Genomic DNA, 21,414 nt, shown 5'->3' with positions numbered 1-21,414 from the left:
CAATAGAAATAGACTTCTGAAGGGAAAGTGCCTCCACGCCTGCTGTGAAAGTACAGTTTAAAGGAAATACCTGTTCTTTGTGTGTCAAACATCCCCTTAGCATTACATGCAGTGAATTATAAAAGGTTGCAGAACTCCTACTGAAGGTAGAGATTCCCTCTCTACTGCAGGCTAATAAAGACACATATCAAACCCTGGGCAGAAGCCTGGACTTGTTGCAGTGCTTTTTGCAGACAGAGTCATTGGGTAGAAAAAGCCATTTGTTGCAGGGTGGTGTGATAGGGGCTGAATCCCAAATGGAACCATATTCCATAGTGCACTTCTTTTGAGCAGAGCCCTATGGACCCAGATCAAAAGGAGGGCACTATATATAGGGAATAGAGTGCCAATAGGGTGCCACACTTTCCTGAGACAAATGTCAAGCAAAATACTAATGTCATTATGTAACACTGCTTTCCTACACCAACATGATATTAGACACAACATGAGATTTTGTCAGTTAGAAAGACATGTATGAATAACTTGTGAGAATGAAAAGACAAAACAAGGAAACACTAAAAGGACAACGCATGAGTGATGAGTTACCTCAGTCCCTTTTTGGGGAGAGTGTTTCTGTCAAGAGGCATGCTGTTAAGACACAGAGAACGAAAAACATTAGAATTACCTACAGGTGTAGGATCTTAATTTGATCACCCTGTTGTTGCACAGCAGGAAATGCAATCTTGTAGTGTACTGTACTTGAGGTTTAATGTCTGTAATTTCTAATGTCTGTCATTTCCACTTGCTGGAGGATTATTTTCCTGCTGTGAGAAACTGGTCAAATTAAGATTCTACATTTAAACGATCATGATGCCATGGATTAAATTCACATCTATTGACTGATAGAACACAGACTGTCTAAAGTGAGAATGCTAAAGGACAATCACTACAATGGTCAACGTTACCCAAGAAACAGACATACGGAAAGCACACATTAAACCGAACATTTGAGGTGAGTTTGAAACTCTCAATTTAAACAACAATCTGTGAATGAAGGAAATATTACAAACCGCTATGACAACAGTGAGCTATACTGAAAGGACAAGACGAGCACGACGTTGTATTCCATACATACAGTCTACAAGTCAATTTTCAAAGTGTCTGTACATTGATGGCTGTGTGTCAGAGACGGCTGGTGTGATAAGATATAGGAGGACGGGCTCATTGTAATGGCTGGAATGGAATAAACGTAACGGAGTGAAACACGTAGCTTCCCTGTGTTTGATATCGTTCCCTTCATTCCAACCATTACAATATCTTTTCCCATCAGCCACCACTGATGTACATGTTATACCCGCTGCTCTGAAACAAACTACCCACAGGAACCTAATGGAGTTGTTCCACATTGGGACTCACCCCTCAGAAAGCGTGGACTTGACGCTGGCCGTGCGGGTGACTTTGGGGCCGTGGTGGTGCCCCAGCAGCAGGTCAATGGACTCGGAGCTGGTGTGCAGACTGGTCATGCTCTGGCAGCTCAGTGTGTCCTTACTGCCAGAGCATGCCGAGGAGCTGCTGAGGTTGGTGGGCCAGGGGCGGGCGTTGGAGGGCAACGAGAGGCCTGACGCCGGGCTGGAGGCAGGCGAATCAGTGCCCAGGTCAGGGGCCTTGCCATAGAGTGGGCTGCTAGCCCCGCTCTGCCCGCCTGCGCTGCCCAGGCTCCCCGTGCCCGAGGAGGGAGAGTCCAGGCTGGCCTGGCGCGCCAATGTGCCATGAGGGCTGCCCAACGCAGAGGGGCACTTGCCTGAGTCGGGTGTGCCTGGGGTACTGGCCTTGCTGCTGGCTTTGGTGCCAAACAACCTGGGAGAGAGAAAGAGATGGTTCCATTCACTCACAGACTATCTATGGCAATCATGATCCCCTCAGACTGAACAAACTCAGTCTCTAGGTTCAGAACTAGGTTGTTTGATATAGAACAGTATTACATTTATTTAATTACACCAAGGAAATAGGAGCTTGGGGAAAGTTTGCATTCTGCTCAACACTGCCCCTCCCCTATCTCATAAGCCTACCATATTCTTCTTCATAGACACTATGAAGAAGTACACCTTCCCTACTGCCTCTGTTAGAGTATGTCTGCATCCCAAATGGCACTCTATTCCCTATATATTGCACTACTTAGTACACTACTTTAGACCAGAGTCCTATGGGAATAGGGTGACAGTTGAGACGACGGAGCTCCCAGTGATTTTAATTCAGACAGCTGTGGTTCAGACAGCTGTGGTCATAGCATTGCCCCATTTATTTTCCATGCATGTAATCAGCCAATCTGGTCACTCAGAAACACATATGTTGTTCACAGGTCCTTCCTGTCGTGTTTGACGTGGGGCTGCCATCAAACAGGCTCCCAATTAATAGGTGCCTTTTTCTAAGGGGTATACGCACAAATCAAAAATGCACTCTGCGCCTCGACAGGTCGGACGGCGCGGCCGTGTCCGGACACACCTAACCAATGAGACAGGGGTTCGCGAACAGAATAGCTTTCTCACTGTCAGTGAATCAGTTTAGCCTGACCTGAATGGCAAATCATCTACCGTTCATCTTGAGAGAAATGCCATCAGTTTCTGTGATGACATCTACCGAACAGCAGGGGGCAACCTTTGCCTCCCCGACTCTAAAGCCCAACGAACAAACTCAGACCAATGTTTCTGTGCTGGGATATGATTTAGTGTCTTATTACCTTATTACCTAAAAAAATATATATATATAAATATGAGACTTTGGGAATGCTAATTCTGCATCGCTTCAGAGAAGAAGTGAACCTCTACCTGTAATTCTGACAGCACCAATGAACACTATCTATCAATAGCATCTTGGAGCTGAGAAACAACATTGTACCTCACAAACAACACTTCATTAATCTGTGGTGGCCTCGAGCACGCAGTCGGTGAGAGTGCCAAGGGAACAACAAGCTCCCTCCACCTTTATAATAGAGAAGAAAAATGGCAGCTGCTTGGCTAGGCTACCAAGCTCTTATATGAGTGCAGGGGAAACCAAGTGAGCAGTGTTGACTGACCTGCGGAAGGTGGGTGAGGCAATGTCCGGGTACTTGGACCCTGGTTGCCTGAGGCCAGACTGGCCCGTGGAGGTGGGGCTGGACTTGGGGGAGGTGGATAAACCTGCTGGGTCCTGGTCTGACACGGCCACTTTCTCCTTGTCCGTCTGGTTGATGGTGATGGGGATGGGGCTCGAGCGCCCCGAGCCCACCTTCCCAGCGTCCCTTCGCTTGGTCCCCGTTCCTCCGGCCGACTTGCAGCTGACATTGGAATCGATGCTGCTGGAACTGGAGCGGTGGCCGCTGCGCCCCACCACACCCCCGCTGGAGGACTTGGCCGGCCGGGGCAGAGAGCGGTACTGGAGGGGCACCTTGGAGCCTCCGCAGCCCATCAGCACCCCATCGTCTTGGGGCTGGGAGCCATCTAAGCTGGTCTTACGGCCTCCGCTGATCCCTGTCCCCTTGCCGATAGCCGAAGACTTGGGCACCTTCCCCAGGGTGGCGGAGCCACTGGCCAGGGTGGCACCACTGGACGTGATGAGGGCACCGGAGGGGGTGCTGGCCATCTTTTTATAGCCGAACGACCCAGTGGTGGGGGGGCGGGCGATGCCCGAGGGGGGTTTCTTGCCCTCGTCGCCACTGCTCTTGCCGGCGTCGGAGGGCGAGCGCTGGATGCCAGCGGTCTTGGAGGGGGCCTTGCATTTCTCTGAGGCCTTGGCGTCATCAGTTTTACCTGTCGATACAAAGGCCAGTCATTAACAAGCTGGCAAACACCTTCCCCTCTGCAAACTGCTGGGGTACGGAATAATTTAGCTAGGATCGAGCAGAGGGGAGACGGACCTCGCAGCTTATTGGTAAATAATGGGACTCATCTTCATCATCATCTGTAGGGCTACAGGGCAGGTGTGCCAAATGACTTTACACTTCGCTAACATTTTACAACTCTTTTCACAAAGCTCAGCTAAAATAGAAAGCTATACTAATCCAAACACGAGAAGACTTGCTGAGCAAACCAAAACACGATTGAGAAAAAGATAAAGTAGAACGGAGAAACGACAAACATTACCGAAGGCCTCGAAGGGCAACGACACAGGTTTCCTAATGAATAATCTGATTGGCCAAAATCTTTGACCCCGTTATCTAATCAATGTCAAACTGGAACACGTCAACAAATTAAATGAACTTATAAATGAAGCTAGAATGGACATTTCCTGGTCCTAATATCAACCAGACAGGCAGTTTGATTGAATGAATGACCAGTCAGAGAATAATCTACACCACCATCCATCCTCAGTTAGACATGGGCCCTGTTCAAATAGGTCAGAAATACATCCTTCCTTCCGTGAAGTAATCACAGATCTGAATTGGTGGACGTAATACGGCGGTAACCTTGGATACACCGATACAATCACTTATACTGTAGATCTGTGCTCACCTCAAGACAACAAGAAAGGAAGGAAGTTATTTCTACAGTTTTCCAACAGGGCCATGGTAGAAAGAAATAAGCAAGGTCTGAAGTAGGTCGAAGAAGGAGGGCGGGTCCTACCAGGGGTTTTTAGGGTGGCGCTGGTGCCTTTGGTCCGGGGGGGCGTGATGCCCACCTGGGCAGTCATACCCCTCCTCCAGGAGCCAGTCTGGGACATGGGTAGGCCCGTCTTCTGCCCGGGATCCTCACCGCACTGCCCAGCTGGCGAGGAGGCAGAGGAGGAAGGCTTCCACTTTGAGCCGGGCTCCATGCTGACATCCAGCTCCTCGTCCACCTTCTTCAGATCTTCAGCTCCGGCCCAGCTGCTGCTGACCTCCTGCTCCACATGCTGGTGTGTGTCCGCCTGGGACAGTCAGTAACCCACACACCTTTATTTTACTATCCTTGTGGTGACCAAAACATGTATTCCATTTCAAAATCCTATTTTCCCTAACCCCTAATTATAAACCTAAACTTAACCCCTAACACTAAAACAGTTTTTTTCCTTGTTTTACTATCCTTATGAAGACTTCTGGTCCCCACAAGGATAGTAAAACAAAACAAAACCACACACACACACAATACAGTATGAGTAAGCCACCTGACAGATGGTGAACCCCCCCTCACTAACCACACCAACAGTCTCTTAAGAGATCAATCTGTTGAGGTTTCCACAAGGCACACATACTTGGCTATTTTTACCGTGCTCCCTGAACACTGCACAAGGAATGGGTTCCGCTGTACATGTCCTTGGCTTTCTCTCTTGAAAGCCAATTAAAACAAAGTAAATAGCTTCATTTCCAGACTACAGTGATATACCTCATTGTTACACATACACATAAAAAGTATGACAGACAAGTCCCTGTTTTAATTGAAGCAAGTGCAAAGACAGTGATGCTTCAGTATCATTACTCACAGTTAGTTCAATGTCTGGAAGCATGGATATACTCTATTCTTGTTCATTTATCAGAAAATAAACAGGATATAGGCTCTATGGGTTGTTCAGGCTCGGACAAGCCTACTGCCTTCATTTACACTCCATGGTGTACTGTACCTGGGCTGCCTTGTTCTTGCGTGGTGACGATGTGATGGCAGGGTAGGTGGGTGTGTTCAGATCGTCTGTGCTGATGTTATCTACAGTGTCACTGAGACCGCTGCTGACCGAACTGCTGTCATCCCAACTACCAGAGAGAGAGAGAGAGAGAGAGAGAGAGAGAGAGAGAGAGAGAGAGAGAGAGAGAGAGAGAGAGAGAGAGAGAGAGAGATGAGTGATAAAGACAGAAGCCATCCATCTTCCCACCATATCAATCTTTCATTCCATTTTGTCATCCCTCCACAAATACCAACAATCCTCTCCTTCACCCTTCCAGTAACCCTTCAGGTAAACTCAGAAACGTGCATCTCTGCACCGTGTAAAAGAGAAACCCTTTCCAACCTGCAGGTAATGCACTCTGTGTAGGGTGAAGTTGCACCTAGACACTGATCTTTAGTCAGTTTTGCATTTCCCTAACTAATGGTTAACTTAATGATTGGTGGAGGGGAAGGTGATCCTGGATCTGTACCTAGGGGAAACTTCACCCTGAGGTGCACTATGCGTTGTAGAAGAAAAATAAACGCACACCTATTAAGATGAGGTGCTGGCTAGCGGAGTAGAACACCTATTAAGATGAGGTGCTGGCTAGCGGAGTAGAACACCTATTAAGATGAGGTGCTGGCTAGCGGAGTAGAACACCTATTAAGATGAGGTGCTGGCTAGCGGAGTAGAACACCTATTAAGATGAGGTGCTGGCTAGCGGAGTAGAACACCTATTAAGATGAGGTGCTGGCTAACGGAGTAGAAAACTTGAAAATAAAAGAGAGCCGCACACTCTAGGAGCTCAGATGCAAAAATGTCATTACCAATGTTTCGACAGCCAAGCTGTCTTCATCAGGGTATAATCACAAACACTGCGGGATGACTCGTTTATATAGTGTCAAAAGACACAGGTATCTGTAATCATGGCCAAGAGTGGCCTAATATCATTGGTTAATAATCAAATATTAAAATGTCATACAAAGAACAGCATACAAACAACAAATGGTTAGCATACGATCATAGATTACTTTGACTACACAAGCTTACAAACAATTACAATGGCAAAGTCACAATAATCACTATGCGTTGTCCCTGGCTTCCTATCACGCTGCCTTAATGAAACCTACCCAGTCCCCAGGGAGCCAGGAGATATGCCGGAAACAAGCCATCTCTGTCATGGGTGGGGATTCGCTCAATTTCCAATCACCTCCTCCCATCTATCACTGTTGTTGATCATTCATCCTCTCTAATTAGTACATTGAGTGGCGGTGGCCCTCTTTAAATCTTCATTAGGCTATTGATATCTGGGTATTGTGTATCCTGGGATAATTTCTCAACAAATAAAATGTATTTATGAAGCTCTTTTTACATCAGAAGATGTCACAAAGTGCTGTACAGAAACCCAGGCTAAAAATCCCAAACAGCAAGCAATGCAGATGTAGAAGCACGGTGGCAAGGAAAAACTCCCTAGAAAGGCAGGAACCTAGTGGAGGTTATAAGAGTACATGGCCATTAAGGCCACATCACTCTTCAAAATGTTCAAACATTCATAGATCACCAGCAGGGTCAAAACATGACTGTATATGTGATGTATGGATCAGGACTATATATGTGATGTATGGATCAGGACTGTATATGTGATGTATGGATCGGGACTGTATATGTGATGTATGGATCAGGACTGTATATGTGATGTATGGATCAGGACTGTATACATGATGTATGGATCAGGACTATATATGTGATGTATGGATCAGGACTGTATATGTGATGTATGGATCAGGACTGTATATGTGATGTATGGATCAGGACTGTATATGTGATGTATGGATCAGGACTGTATATGTGATGTATGGATCAGGACTGTATATGTGATGTATGGATCAGGACTGTATATGTGATGTATGGATCGGGACTGTATATGTGATGTATGGATCGGGACTGTATATGTGATGTATGGATCAGGACTGTATACGGGATGTATGGATCAGGACTGTATATGTGATGTATGGATCAGGACTGTATATGTGATGTATGGATCAGGACTGTATATGTGATGTATGGATCGGGACTGTATATGTGATGTATGGATCGGGACTATATATGTGATGTATGGATCAGGACTGTATATGTGATGTATGGATCAGGACTGTATATGTGATGTATGGATCAGGACTGTATATGGGATGTATGGATCGGGACTATATATGTGATGTATGGATCAGGACTGTATATGTGATGTATGGATCGGGACTATATATGTGATGTATGGATCAGGACTGTATATGTGATGTATGGATCGGGACTGTATATGTGATGTATGGATCAGGACTGTATATGTGATGTATGGATCGGGACTATATATGTGATGTATGGATCGGGACTGTATATATCACATATACATGTATGGATCAGGACTGTATATGTGATGTATGGATCAGGACTGTATATGTGATGTATGGATCAGGACTGTATATGTGATGTATGGATCAGGACTGTATACGGGATGTATGGATCAGGACTGTATACGGGATGTATGGATCGGGACTATATATGTGATGTATGGATCAGGACTGTATACGGGATGTATGGATCGGGACTATATATGTGATGTATGGATCAGGACTATATATGTGATGTATGGATCGGGACTGTATATGTGATGTATGGATCAGGACTGTATATGTGATGTATGGATCGGGACTATATATGTGATGTATGGATCAGGACTGTATATGTGATGTATGGATCAGGACTGTATACGGGATGTATGGATCAGGACTGTATAAGTGATGTATGGATCAGGACTGTATATGGGATGTATGGATCAGGACTGTATATGTGATGTATGGATCAGGACTGTATATGTGATGTATGGATCGGGACTATATATGTGATGTATGGATCAGGACTGTATACGGGATGTATGGATCGGGACTATATATGTGATGTATGGATCAGGACTGTATATGTGATGTATGGATCAGGACTGTATATGTGATGTATGGATCAGGACTGTATATGTGATGTATGGATCAGGACTGTATATGTGATGTATGGATCGGGACTATATATGTGATGTATGGATCGGGACTGTATATGTGATGTATGGATCAGGACTGTATATGTGATGTATGGATCAGGACTGTATATGTGATGTATGGATCAGGACTGTATATGTGATGTATGGATCAGGACTGTATACGGGATGTATGGATCAGGACTGTATACGGGATGTATGGATCGGGACTATATATGTGATGTATGGATCAGGACTGTATACGGGATGTATGGATCGGGACTATATATGTGATGTATGGATCAGGACTGTATATGTGATGTATGGATCAGGACTGTATACGGGATGTATGGATCGGGACTATATATGTGATGTATGGATCAGGACTGTATACGGGATGTATGGATCGGGACTATATATGTGATGTATGGATCAGGACTATATATGTGATGTATGGATCGGGACTGTATATGTGATGTATGGATCAGGACTGTATATGTGATGTATGGATCGGGACTATATATGTGATGTATGGATCAGGACTGTATATGTGATGTATGGATCAGGACTGTATACGGGATGTATGGATCAGGACTGTATAAGTGATGTATGGATCAGGACTGTATATGGGATGTATGGATCAGGACTGTATATGTGATGTATGGATCAGGACTGTATATGTGATGTATGGATCGGGACTATATATGTGATGTATGGATCAGGACTGTATACGGGATGTATGGATCGGGACTATATATGTGATGTATGGATCAGGACTGTATATGTGATGTATGGATCAGGACTGTATATGTGATGTATGGATCAGGACTGTATATGTGATGTATGGATCAGGACTGTATATGTGATGTATGGATCGGGACTATATATGTGATGTATGGATCGGGACTGTATATGTGATGTATGGATCAGGACTGTATATGTGATGTATGGATCAGGACTGTATATGTGATGTATGGATCAGGACTGTATATGTGATGTATGGATCAGGACTGTATACGGGATGTATGGATCAGGACTGTATACGGGATGTATGGATCGGGACTATATATGTGATGTATGGATCAGGACTGTATACGGGATGTATGGATCGGGACTATATATGTGATGTATGGATCAGGACTGTATATGTGATGTATGGATCAGGACTGTATACGGGATGTATGGATCGGGACTATATATGTGATGTATGGATCAGGACTGTATACGGGATGTATGGATCGGGACTATATATGTGATGTATGGATCAGGACTATATATGTGATGTATGGATCGGGACTGTATATGTGATGTATGGATCAGGACTGTATATGTGATGTATGGATCGGGACTATATATGTGATGTATGGATCAGGACTGTATATGTGATGTATGGATCAGGACTGTATACGGGATGTATGGATCAGGACTGTATAAGTGATGTATGGATCAGGACTGTATATGGGATGTATGGATCAGGACTGTATATGTGATGTATGGATCAGGACTGTATATGTGATGTATGGATCGGGACTATATATGTGATGTATGGATCAGGACTGTATATGTGATGTATGGATCAGGACTGTATACGGGATGTATGGATCAGGACTGTATATGTGATGTATGGATCAGGACTGTATATGGGATGTATGGATCAGGACTGTATATGTGATGTATGGATCAGGACTGTATATGTGATGTATGGATCAGGACTGTATACGGGATGTATGGATCAGGACTGTATACGGGATGTATGGATCAGGACTGTATATGTGATGTATGGATCAGGACTGTATACATGATGTATGGATCAGGACTATATATGTGATGTATGGATCGGGACTGTATATGTGATGTATGGATCAGGACTGTATATGTGATGTATGGATCGGGACTCTATATGTGATGTATGGATCAGGACTGTATATGTGATGTATGGATCGGGACTGTATATGTGATGTATGGAACATGTTAGCATGACATCATTGGATGGTTTTGACTTTCTTATCAGGCCTGGGTTCAAATACTATTTAAAATCTTTCCAATACTTTGAGTGTTTGTTTGAGCCTGGCTGGAGTGTGGGTGGATGGGTTCTGCAGTTTTGAAACTATTCTATCGGTTCCATTGCGTCAGGCAAGCGGAATCATCAAGCCCAGATAAAGTATTTGAAATGATTTCAAATAGTATCTGAACACTGGTCTGGTTATTATGCAGGTGATGTACCCAGAACCCCTAAACAAAGGCCATATGGTTCAACTGGTGATCATTTCTGCACAAGCTGTTTAATTACCACAGCTCCAGAGATTGGGGATCTCCAGAAATATGTTTCAGTCATGTTCAATTCCATTTTCTCTTATCACACCTAATAAATCCCCCTCAATAATAATGTATTAGTTCTCTCTCCGTCTCAGGCTCATGCACACACACACACACACACACACACACACACACACACACACACACACACACACACACACACACACACACACACACACACACACACACACACACACACACACACACACACACACACACACACACACACACACACACACACACACACACACACACACACACAGTGGATGGTTGCCATGACAATCTGTGTCTGTGTAGCATGAATTAACATTTGGAATCTGATCACCTCACTAAAGCTAGAAATTGAGTCTCAGAGGAAAATGCAGCCAATTTGATCCAGCATAGCTACAGTCATACATACAGGGAACTAAAGAAATACGACAAATGAAGCAACAACGTGTGGGAACCTTATCGACTGTCTAAGAGAGGAGAGGATTTAACCTGCTCAAGGACATGAAACAATAAACCCTGAAGTATTGTTATCTCAATTCAATCATATGTGACTGAGCAACTGTCCTCTACAACATATGGGAGATGACATACCAGAGATGACAGATCAGAGATGACTTCCAATCCCTTAGAAAAGTGAATCAGTTGTCATTGCTTAGGATAGTTTGCTAATTCCATTTTAGTCGAGTGAACATTACTTCTCCTCTGACATCTATAACTCATCCAAGACAAAGCTGAAACCCAAAGACAGGCTCAAAAGGAGAAAATAATGAGTTGTATGAAAGTCCCACAATGGGTGTTGGGAGAGGTGTGTGGGTGTTCCTCTGAAAGATATAACAGTGTGGACATGCACGGGTGCGTTCTCCCTGCTCATTGATTTTTACAACCTCTTTCGTGCTTTTCAAAGGGATTGAAAGCTATTCATATCAGCATTGGATAACACCAGGAATTTAAATATCAAGTTCACAGTTGGTTATACAATAATAGAATCCTTCCCTTTTGCAATGCTAACAGGGTGAGCCTGTTAAGAAGACGGAGCTGGAAAGGGCATGTTTTCTAACTGTATGTAGAGTTGGAAAGGGCATGTTTTCTAACTGTATGTAGAGTTGGAAAGGACATGTTTTCTAACTGTATGTAGAGTTGGAAAGGACATGTTTTCTAACTGTATGTAGAGCTGGAAAGGGCATGTTTTCTAACTGTATGTAGAGCTGGAAAGGGCATGTTTTCTAACTGTATGTAGAGTTGGAAAGGGCATGTTTTCTAACTGTATGTAGAGTTGGAAAGGGCATGTTTTCTAACTGTATGTAGAGTTGGAAAGGGCATGTTTTCTAACTGTATGTAGAGTTGGAAAGGGCATGTTTTCTAACTGTATGTAGAGCTGGAAAGGGCATGTTTTCTAACTGTATGTAGAGTTGGAAAGGGCATGTTTTCTAACTGTATGTAGAGTTGGAAAGGACATGTTTTCTAACTGTATGTAGAGCTGGAAAGGACATGTTTTCTAACTGTATGTAGAGTTGGAAAGGACATGTTTTCTAACTGTATGTAGAGTTGGAAAGGACATGTTTTCTAACTGTATGTAGAGCTGGAAAGGGCATGTTTTCTAACTGTACTGTATGTAGAGTTGGAAACTATTTCAATTGGAGCAAAAGTTTGATCTGTACAAATGGAATCCTTGACAGTTAAATGGGAATTCTCAGCTCCTCCATCTTTTTGGAATATAGGTCTCTGAACATCTCAATTCCATGAAATAAATGGAAACTATAAATTGCCTGTGGCCTGTCTGGCATGGATTCCATTTCACGATAGCCAATTTCTCATTGGCCATATGTCATTTCTCATTTTGCCATTTAATTTGTCCCCAAACTCTATTATTAGGAGGCAGTCTCACTGATGACCGTGCTCAGGGTGAGTGATTGAATCATCATGTGTGAAGATGCAGATCTTCATGAGAAACATGTATTCACTTCCTCATTGTTTTAATTGATGGTGGTATTGATTGTTTGCTTCAACGGGCCTAGATGCTATTTTCATTACATATTTTCTACGATATTAAAAGCATACTATCATCAACAGTTGATTAATTGTGTCTATGTTGAGAATGTTGTAGGTGGTAATTGGCCACACCGCTCGTTAAGTCCTGATTCAGGACAGGTGCTTAGTGTTGTAGGTGGTAATTGTCCACACCGCTCATTAAGTCCTGATTCAGGACAGGTGCTTAGTGTTGTAGGTGGTAATTGTCCACACCGCTCGTTAAGTCCTGATTCAGGACAGGTGCTTAGTGTTGTAGGTGGTAATTGGTCACACCGCTCGTTAAGTCTTGATTCAGGACAGGTACTTAGTGTTGTAGGTGGTAATTGGCCACACCGCTCGTTAAGTCTTGATTCAGGACAGGTGCTTAGTGTTGTAGGTGGTAATTGGCCACACCGCTCGTTAAGTCCTGATTCAGGACAGGTGCTTAGTGTTGTAGGTGGTAATTGGCCACACCCCTCATTAAGTCCTGATTCAGGACAGGCGCTTAGTGTTGTAGGTGGTAACTGGCCACACCGCTCATTAAGCCCTAATTCAGGACAGGCACTTAGTGTTGTAGGTGGTAATTGGCCACACCGCTCGTTAAGCCCTGATTCAGGACAGGCTCTTAGTGTTGTAGGTGGTAATTGGCCACACCGCTCGTTAAGCCCTGATTCAGGACAGGTGCTTAGTGGCATTGATTAGATGGCATCATTTGAGCCTTTGAGCCTTTCCATTGAGTATGTTTATATGCTCACTAATAATTCAATAACAAACTGATTGTGGTAATAGGTTGAGTATGCCATAAACATCTTACTCTGATTATCTTAACCAGCTTAAGGTCATATTCCAAGTAAGCAGCACACTCCGATTAAAACACCTAGATTTTTTTTGAACTCTTTTGAATGATTAGCTATTCACAATCTGGGTATTCACAATAATCATAGTATTGTGTGCATGTAAACGTACCCATTGTCTGGGAGAGAAATGTATGGGGCTTCTGTGTAGCTACGCTATCAAGCTAGTTTGTATCCCATTGCTTTTACACATTAAAAGCCTGGATGTATTTACATCGAATCAATCAGAGTGGTTACTTTGTGAACAAGCCATTTCAAAGATCACCAGCTACTCTAACATTAAACGTTTAATTGTCGTTTTACCGCAAGAGCTGCACTGACCTGATCTCAAACAGAGTCAGTTGGTGCTTAAAGTGAAAGGCACTATGCAACTTTTCTCCAATAGGATTCTACAAAGACACGGAAATCGATAGCCTCGAAAAAATATGGCTTGTTTGCTGTAATCACTTCCTCTTATCTTAAGTGGCCGATGGCAACGCCACGACTTTGCCTGGAAGTTGTTACGACGAGCTTCAGCATCCAAAGCACTTGTGTTGGCTGACAGTGACTTTCCCCTCCTAGAATGGAACATGGAGAGATAAACTTCTGACTCGACGATGATGGTACTCAGGATCAAGAATGCACCCAGGGCTAACGCTTGAGTTTCCATAGTGACAGCAGCTTCTGTCAGGTCACATCGTATTTCTACTTAAATGTGCCCCTCTGAAAATAAAGAAACCTGTCCTGTTCTTCCAGGGCCGGCCCCAGACTGCTAAGGGGCGCCCAACCCGTTTATAAACTCAGTCAGGGTCTCAACTTACCGTTGAGAGTTAGAATAGAAAAATACACAAGGTGCAAGTTAGAAAGTTGGTTGTGCATCAGCAATTTTGTTGTTGTTATCTCAGTCACTCAATAAGCCATGTCAGCTAACAATTTTTACACTGGTAAATTAGTCTAGCCATCTATCTAAACTAATAATCATGGCCGAATACTGACCGGTCATGCAGGGCACGTGCCCTAAAGCCCTGACCTCCAGGGGGCCAGCATTGATTTAGTTAGTCACTCTCACTCAGATATCATTAACATGGCATAAGTCATGGCAAAATGTGTAGAACTGCAGAAAATTAGCTTTAAAACTGAATAAATCTCACTTAGGGCCCCTAAAAGACTAGAGCCGGTCCTGTGTTCTTCACAACTACAACACCAACAGGGGGGAATGTGATGTCCCTTTCCTAAACGTCTCCAGAGACCAGGTATCCTTGGGTAACAGACAAGAAGAGGGCAGACAGAGACACGTCTAAGACTGCGTCCAAAAAACTGTTATCATAGTAGTGCAGTACAAGGGAATAGGGTGCTATTTGGAATGGATCTATCAGCGTCTCAGAGGAACTGGTAGCATACCAAAATCCCCGTTTTGGGAAGTGACCGGCCCTTAGATGACTCGTGTCTCCTTTCTGATGATCAATACCTTTGGATTACTGCGTACTGCGTAGGCAACCGGGCCAGAATAGTAAGACAAAATAGAGCTCCTAAACTTTCGAACATTTAATGAGATACAGTACATACTATGTTACTAATGATATAATAAATACATGAGATAAATACTAAACATTTCATGAGATAAAAACTATACTACTGTACAGCGTCAATAGTCCTTTATGCCCAATCTTACACATCAAACTCCTGATCAATCTATAAGGTGAGTCTTCTGTGACAGAAGACCAGACAAAGGAAAGAGACTCTTATCTGATATACTTTCAATTCCCCCACCAAATCTATCACTTTTGATAACATCGACGGTAGCACTGTCTATTTGGGAGGATTGAGTAGAGAGGGGAGGCTAATTTCCTGTGAAGAAGGGATGGCTTTTATATACCGTATCCCAAATTGAGTCTAAATCACAAAATTACAGGGATGGTTTTCAAGGAAATGGTATGAAAATCTTGTGAGAGTGTCAGCCTTGACTAACAGCTAACAAGTGATGACTATCTATCCATATGATACTGTTTGGATATACAAATAGCTACTTAGCCTGTGTTATTATTGTCTGCCACACTAATGAGCAGAACTAAAACAGATGGCTGTTTAAAATCTCCACTGCCTTCAAATTCTTTTCTAAAAGTGAGGAAATTGTCTCTCTCTCTCTCTCTCTCACTCTCGGCTGTGACACATTGGGTACAATTCCCTCTTCCCTCCTGCGGTGGTCTTCTTAACACAATGCTGACAATCCAAAGTAATATTAATTAGTCTACAAAGTGCTGGGAAATAAGATTATAATTCTCTGCTATTTTCCACCCCAATTTGTCCCAGTTAGAACGTGTTGACTGTCACAGACTTGGGGCGATCTGGATTGTTCTTGAAACAATGTCAATCACATTGTTTCACTAACCCTTTTGATTTCTCTGCCATCCTCTTTTGTGATGGTAAGTCAATTACTTTAATTAAGTGACTGACTCTAATGTGCAATTCAGAATGGTTGTATTTGGCTAGAAGAAGAAGAAGTAGTTAGGAAGACAAATAATACTTCACAAAAAGTGACCTACAATTCAAGCATCATGTTAGAAGGGACATTTACTGATAACACATCTCAGAATGAAAGCTTGTTACTCAAACCAGGGTTGATTACATTGTCAATACATTGTTATGAAGCACTGGAGGACAGGGGCGAATTAATTACTTGATTATATTGATGAATGAATAAACCCACCCTTCGACAACATGCACTATAGATATACAATAGCGATAACTTGATTGATTGATTTTTTAGTTCACCTTGATTTAACCAGGTAGGCCAGTGGAAAACAAGTTCTCATTTACAACTGCGACCTGGCCAAGATAAAGCAAAGCAGTGCGTCAACAACACAGAGTTACACATAAACAAACGTACAGTCAATAACACAATAGAAAAATCTATATACAATGTGTGCAAATGTAGTAATAACTAATATACAGTACAGGTAAAGTAACCCTACAGTACTACCTAAAGGTATTCAACTCCTCTCCCTCCTCAGCCTAGCTTAGTGCAGCCAAGGCCTGTTTACAGGAGGACCCCTGAGGGCTGTCCTGAGAGCATGCCTGTATTGGCTGAATATTTAATAGAGGTGCATCCCTAGGCACCAGCCCCTGATGGAATCATCGGTGATGTCTCTGACAGGCAGCGAGTCCCTCAGAGCTGCGGATGGGCGACACACGCTAGGGGCCTCTCCATATCTCTAGGGGCCCGGCCCCAGACAGAGCTCACAGCTATGACCAATAACCATATCACAGCCCTGAAGCTATGTCAACACTAACAGTATAGGTGTTTGAGTCACAAGCTCTTTAATAAACAACAACGTGTAAGTCCCGCTGTGTGTCTTGATATGTTGCTAGATGTAGAGCATGTTGATTCCCCCTTCTGTATATCATGTACAGTACCAGTCAAACATTTGGACACACCTACTCATTCAGGGTTTTTACATTTATTTTTACATTGTAGACAACTAGATAAGACATCAAAACTATCAAATAAAACATATGGAATCATGTAGTAACCAAAAAAGTGTTAAACAAATCAAAATATACTGTATATTTGAGATTCTTCAAAGCCACCCTTGCCTTGATGACAACTTTGCACACTCTTGGCATTCTCTCAACCATCTTCATGAGGTAGTCACCTGGAATGCATTTCAATTAACAGGTGTGACTTCTTAAAAGTTAACGATGCGTTAAATTAACTTAATGCGTTTGAGCCAATCAGTTGTGTTATGACAAGGTAAGGGTGGTATACAGAAAATAGCCCTATTTGGTAAAAGTCCATACTATGGACTATTTGCTCCAAGTCCATATTATGGCAAGAACAGCTTAAATAAGCAAAGATAAACGACAGTCCATCATTACTTTAAGACATGAAGGTCAGTCAATACGGAAAATGTCAAGAACTTTGAAAGTTTCTTCAAGTGCAATCTCAAAAACCATCAAGCGCTATGATGAAACTGGCTCTCATGAGGACCGCCACGGGAAAGGGAGACCCAGAGTTACCTCTGCTGCAGAGGATATGTTCATTAGAGTTAACTGCACCTCAGATTGCAACCCAAATAAATGCTTCACAGAGTTCAAGTAACAGACACATCAACATCAAAAGTTCAGACGAGACTGTGTGAATCAGGCCTTCATGGTCGAATTGCTACAAAGAAACCACAACTAAAGGACACCAATAAGAAGAAGAGACTTGCTTGGGCCAAGAAACACGAGCAATGGACATTAGACCGGTGGAAATGTTGATTTGTTTAACACTTTTTTGGTTACTTCATGATTCCATATGTGTTATTTCATAGTTCTGATGTCTTCACTATTATTCTACAACGTATAAAATAGAACAAATAAAGAAAGTGTCCAAACTACTGACTGGTACTGTATACAATATATCATATCCAGAAAATAAACTTTAGGAAAGTCACAATACACACTGAAGACTTCCTGTAAACCCAGAAGCCTTTCCTCTTGACGTGCCAGATTTCCCTCAGGTTTAATAACAATGGCAGTGTCTAGTATTGATGCTTGTGTTTCCTACTATGCATTGTGGCACGTACTTTCCAAACATAGAGTGCAATGAAATGGCTCCTCTCATCCATGCAAACAGCGTCTCATGCAATATTCAATACTGTAAGTGTTGCTCGGCGAAGGGAGAAAAAACCCAGACGATTTCAATGCTATTTGCAGCATGTAGAACGGACGACTGTAAAGACTCTGTAATACAGAGACGAACAGAGGAATGGAAGAAGCAACGTCTTTTCAGAAGAGTACCTTGTGGTGTTGTGTGTGTGTGACCGGCATCGACAGTAGGATGTGACCCTTTCTCTGAGGACTTCTTGTGTAACAGCGACCCAAACTCCCACACATCACCCAGACTCCCACACATCACCCAGACATCACCCAGACTCTCACAATAAGGAGCTACAGTGATGTGTTCCCTCCGCATTTCTCAACACAATGACAAGCACATTCATCCATACAGTTCTTTCATTTGGCGCCTTTTGTAAAGAACTGTTTGCATTGTAAATGCAGCCACAGAGACTCTGTTGGGAGGTGGAGTACGCCCAGAGGTGTTTTCATAAACGGTTTGTCTTTAATACTAAATGGAAAGTGACCGTATGTATTCAATCAAGGACCTCATCACTGTTCCTTCAGAAGAATCATGAAAATGTTAAGACGATAAATCCAGAGAAAAACAGTCATTTTCGAGATGACACCCATTCGCTTAATACCATGAAATACCATGACACTCATTCGCTTAATACCATGAAATACACTCAGGATCAATCTGTGACACCCATTCCACCTCAAAACAAAGAGAATAAAAGGCTGAACACGGTTTAGAGCAGTGTAGGGTGAAGTGAATTGTGAGACACACGTCGACGCCATAATGGGGACGCTTTCAAAGAAACTGCTTTCAAAGTGCTCTAGCCGTGTTAGTCCGTTCTGTAATCCTAGCCTAATGCTATTGAGCCCCGAGGCTCTCGCAATTACATGTCAGAAAACATGCCGTGCTAAATGACCTTAATCAATGTTTTCCCTCTCTCTTAACCAGCAGGCTCATCCAGCTTAGCCAAAGCCAAACTGTAAACTGTCCCATCAGTATAAGTCATTCCTTACTGATCTGAGAGAGCACACCAAACGAACAGCAATCAATAGCGTGTGTGTGTGTGTGTGTGTGTGTGTGTGTGTGTGTGTGTGTGTGTGTGTGTGTGTGTGTGTGTGTGTGTGTGTGTGTGTGTGTGTGTGTGTGAAAGGGGGGGTAAAGTGTGAAGGGGGGGGATAAAGCGTTGGAGCCAGCTGACTCCCACTCACCTCTCTGGGAAGGATGGATGGATTATGGCTGTCTGTTGTTACAAGGACCGACTGGCTGAGGCTCTCCTTCCCTGCCTGGCTCCTTCCCTGGTTGGCTGACTGACTATAGCGCCCTAACTAGAGTCAGGAGCCCAGCCCACCTGCCCTGGCTGGCTGTACAGCTAGCTGTGACACGACTGCACTCGGATAGTTACAGAGAGTGGAGGGACACCTACCCCATCGCTCCGCACAACCCCTCCTCCCCCCTATTCCCCTCCCTCCCGTTAGGATCCGTCCGCCACCCACTTAATCACCAAGAGACGCCCCGCAGACCAATAAGAGCCAGCGCTGGACCACGAGGGGTTAATTGCAGCAGGATGGAGGGAAAGGGGGATGAATCTAGTAGCCTCAGGATGAGAGACAACAACAGAACCCCTTCCTGGAAGAAGAGTGAGCAAACTGTGTGCTGTTTGTCTGAGAAGCCTTGACTGGAAATGAACTCATATATAATAGGTGAGGCAGGCAGGCAGGCTGTCTATATAGATTCATCTCTAGACATTATTCACAAGGCTTGTTTCCTAACCACAGAATGAGTCTGATGGGGATTCAGACTAAATGGAAGTCATTATGAGCATTGGCTTTAGAGGGCAATGTGATTGACATTGTTTCAATATGTCATTTTTTAGATTTGGCCTTGAAAACCAAGTATTTGATAAACATAATGGCTGTCACTGCCAGTAGAATCCAATTGAACAGTGTTCAACTCAATTAAATAGTTATTTTGCAGATGCTGGGAATGAGACATGCCTTGAGGAAATAGACAGCGGCACGTCACTGCTCCTCTGCCTGGCTTGGTTTGTACAAGACAGGGCTTGGTTTGTACAAGACAGGGCTTGGTTTGTACAAGACAGGGCTTGGTTTGCACAAGACAGGGCTTGGTTTGCACAAGACAGGGCTTGGTTTGCACAAGACAGGGCTTGGTTTGCACAAGACAGGGCTTGGTTTGCACAAGACAGGGCTTGGTTTGTACAAGACAGGGCTTGGTTTGCACAAGACAGGGCTTGGTCGCTGCTGCAGTGCAGATGGCTTTTACCAGCCAGCAGTGCCAGTCAGGGGCCAACCAAAACAACACCACATGAGCTCAGTCCAACAACACAAGCTGCAGACTACAGTACAACACAGCCAGTCCAGATGACAGCAGCATGCCGTGCACAGTTCTCACCCTTTCTCTGGTGTGGATTAGACAGACAGACTATTCTGTGTTCTGCTGCCTCAAGGCTGAAGATTACAACATGGCGGAGTCACAGTATGAATAAAATGGCTCTGCATCTCCAGAGAAACAAGACACCAGCTACTATATCACTTTGTCTCACTTCCCAAGAGCCAGAAAGACACTACTTTATGCTTCCTACAATGCTTGGCAGCCAGCCTGGCTCAAATGGGGTGGCTGGCACCGTCTGGCATCCTCAAGGGTCACCCAGCTGTCTGCCCCTGCCTTCTGTGGCACGCTTGCTGGCGCCACCACTACCGCTACCACTGTAAGCCCCCCCCCCCCCCCCCTCCCCTCCTCCCAGACCCCAGCTCCCAGCTCCCAGCCCCCAGCTCCCAGCCCCCAGCTCCCCACGCTGGGTCTGATCCCCTGTACTGGCATAGCACAACCTGGATCCTATCCTCTCTAGGATAATGGTATTCCACCTCTCTATGTGGGGCACCAGATTAAAGAGTTGTGTCTCTATTGTGTCTTACACTTGTGACAAATCCAATTCTCCATTCATTCATTCATTCAAAAACCATAATTACTGTGGCCACCCAGGAAATATGTGTGAGGATTGGATCAGTCATAATTAGGTGTAAACTAGAGATCAATATTTC

General features: G+C 43.9%; 1 protein-coding gene across 9 annotated transcripts in view; it reads right to left on the bottom strand.

Moving 5' to 3' along the window:
* The window catches only part of nav3 (neuron navigator 3), a 244,596-nt gene that overhangs the window by 45,413 nt on the left and 177,769 nt on the right, over positions 1–21,414 (bottom strand). For all 9 annotated transcript variants that reach the window (XM_031815430.1, XM_031815427.1, XM_031815428.1 and 6 more), the window contains 5 exons: positions 5,551–5,677; positions 4,578–4,860; positions 3,053–3,764; positions 1,396–1,836; positions 586–627 (listed from right to left, as the gene is read on the bottom strand). In XM_031815430.1, coding sequence (XP_031671290.1) covers positions 586–627; positions 1,396–1,836; positions 3,053–3,764; positions 4,578–4,860; positions 5,551–5,677 — 1,605 coding nt within the window. The remainder of the gene's footprint in view (positions 1–585; positions 628–1,395; positions 1,837–3,052; positions 3,765–4,577; positions 4,861–5,550; positions 5,678–21,414) is intronic.

The sequence above is a fragment of the Oncorhynchus kisutch genome, unplaced genomic scaffold, assembly GCF_002021735.2.
Source record: "Oncorhynchus kisutch isolate 150728-3 unplaced genomic scaffold, Okis_V2 Okis09a-Okis19a_hom, whole genome shotgun sequence".
In the NCBI taxonomy this organism is placed as follows: domain Eukaryota; kingdom Metazoa; phylum Chordata; class Actinopteri; order Salmoniformes; family Salmonidae; genus Oncorhynchus; species Oncorhynchus kisutch.
The sequence above is the reverse complement of the archived record's forward strand: the minus strand, read 5'-3'. Positions and strand labels throughout refer to the sequence as shown.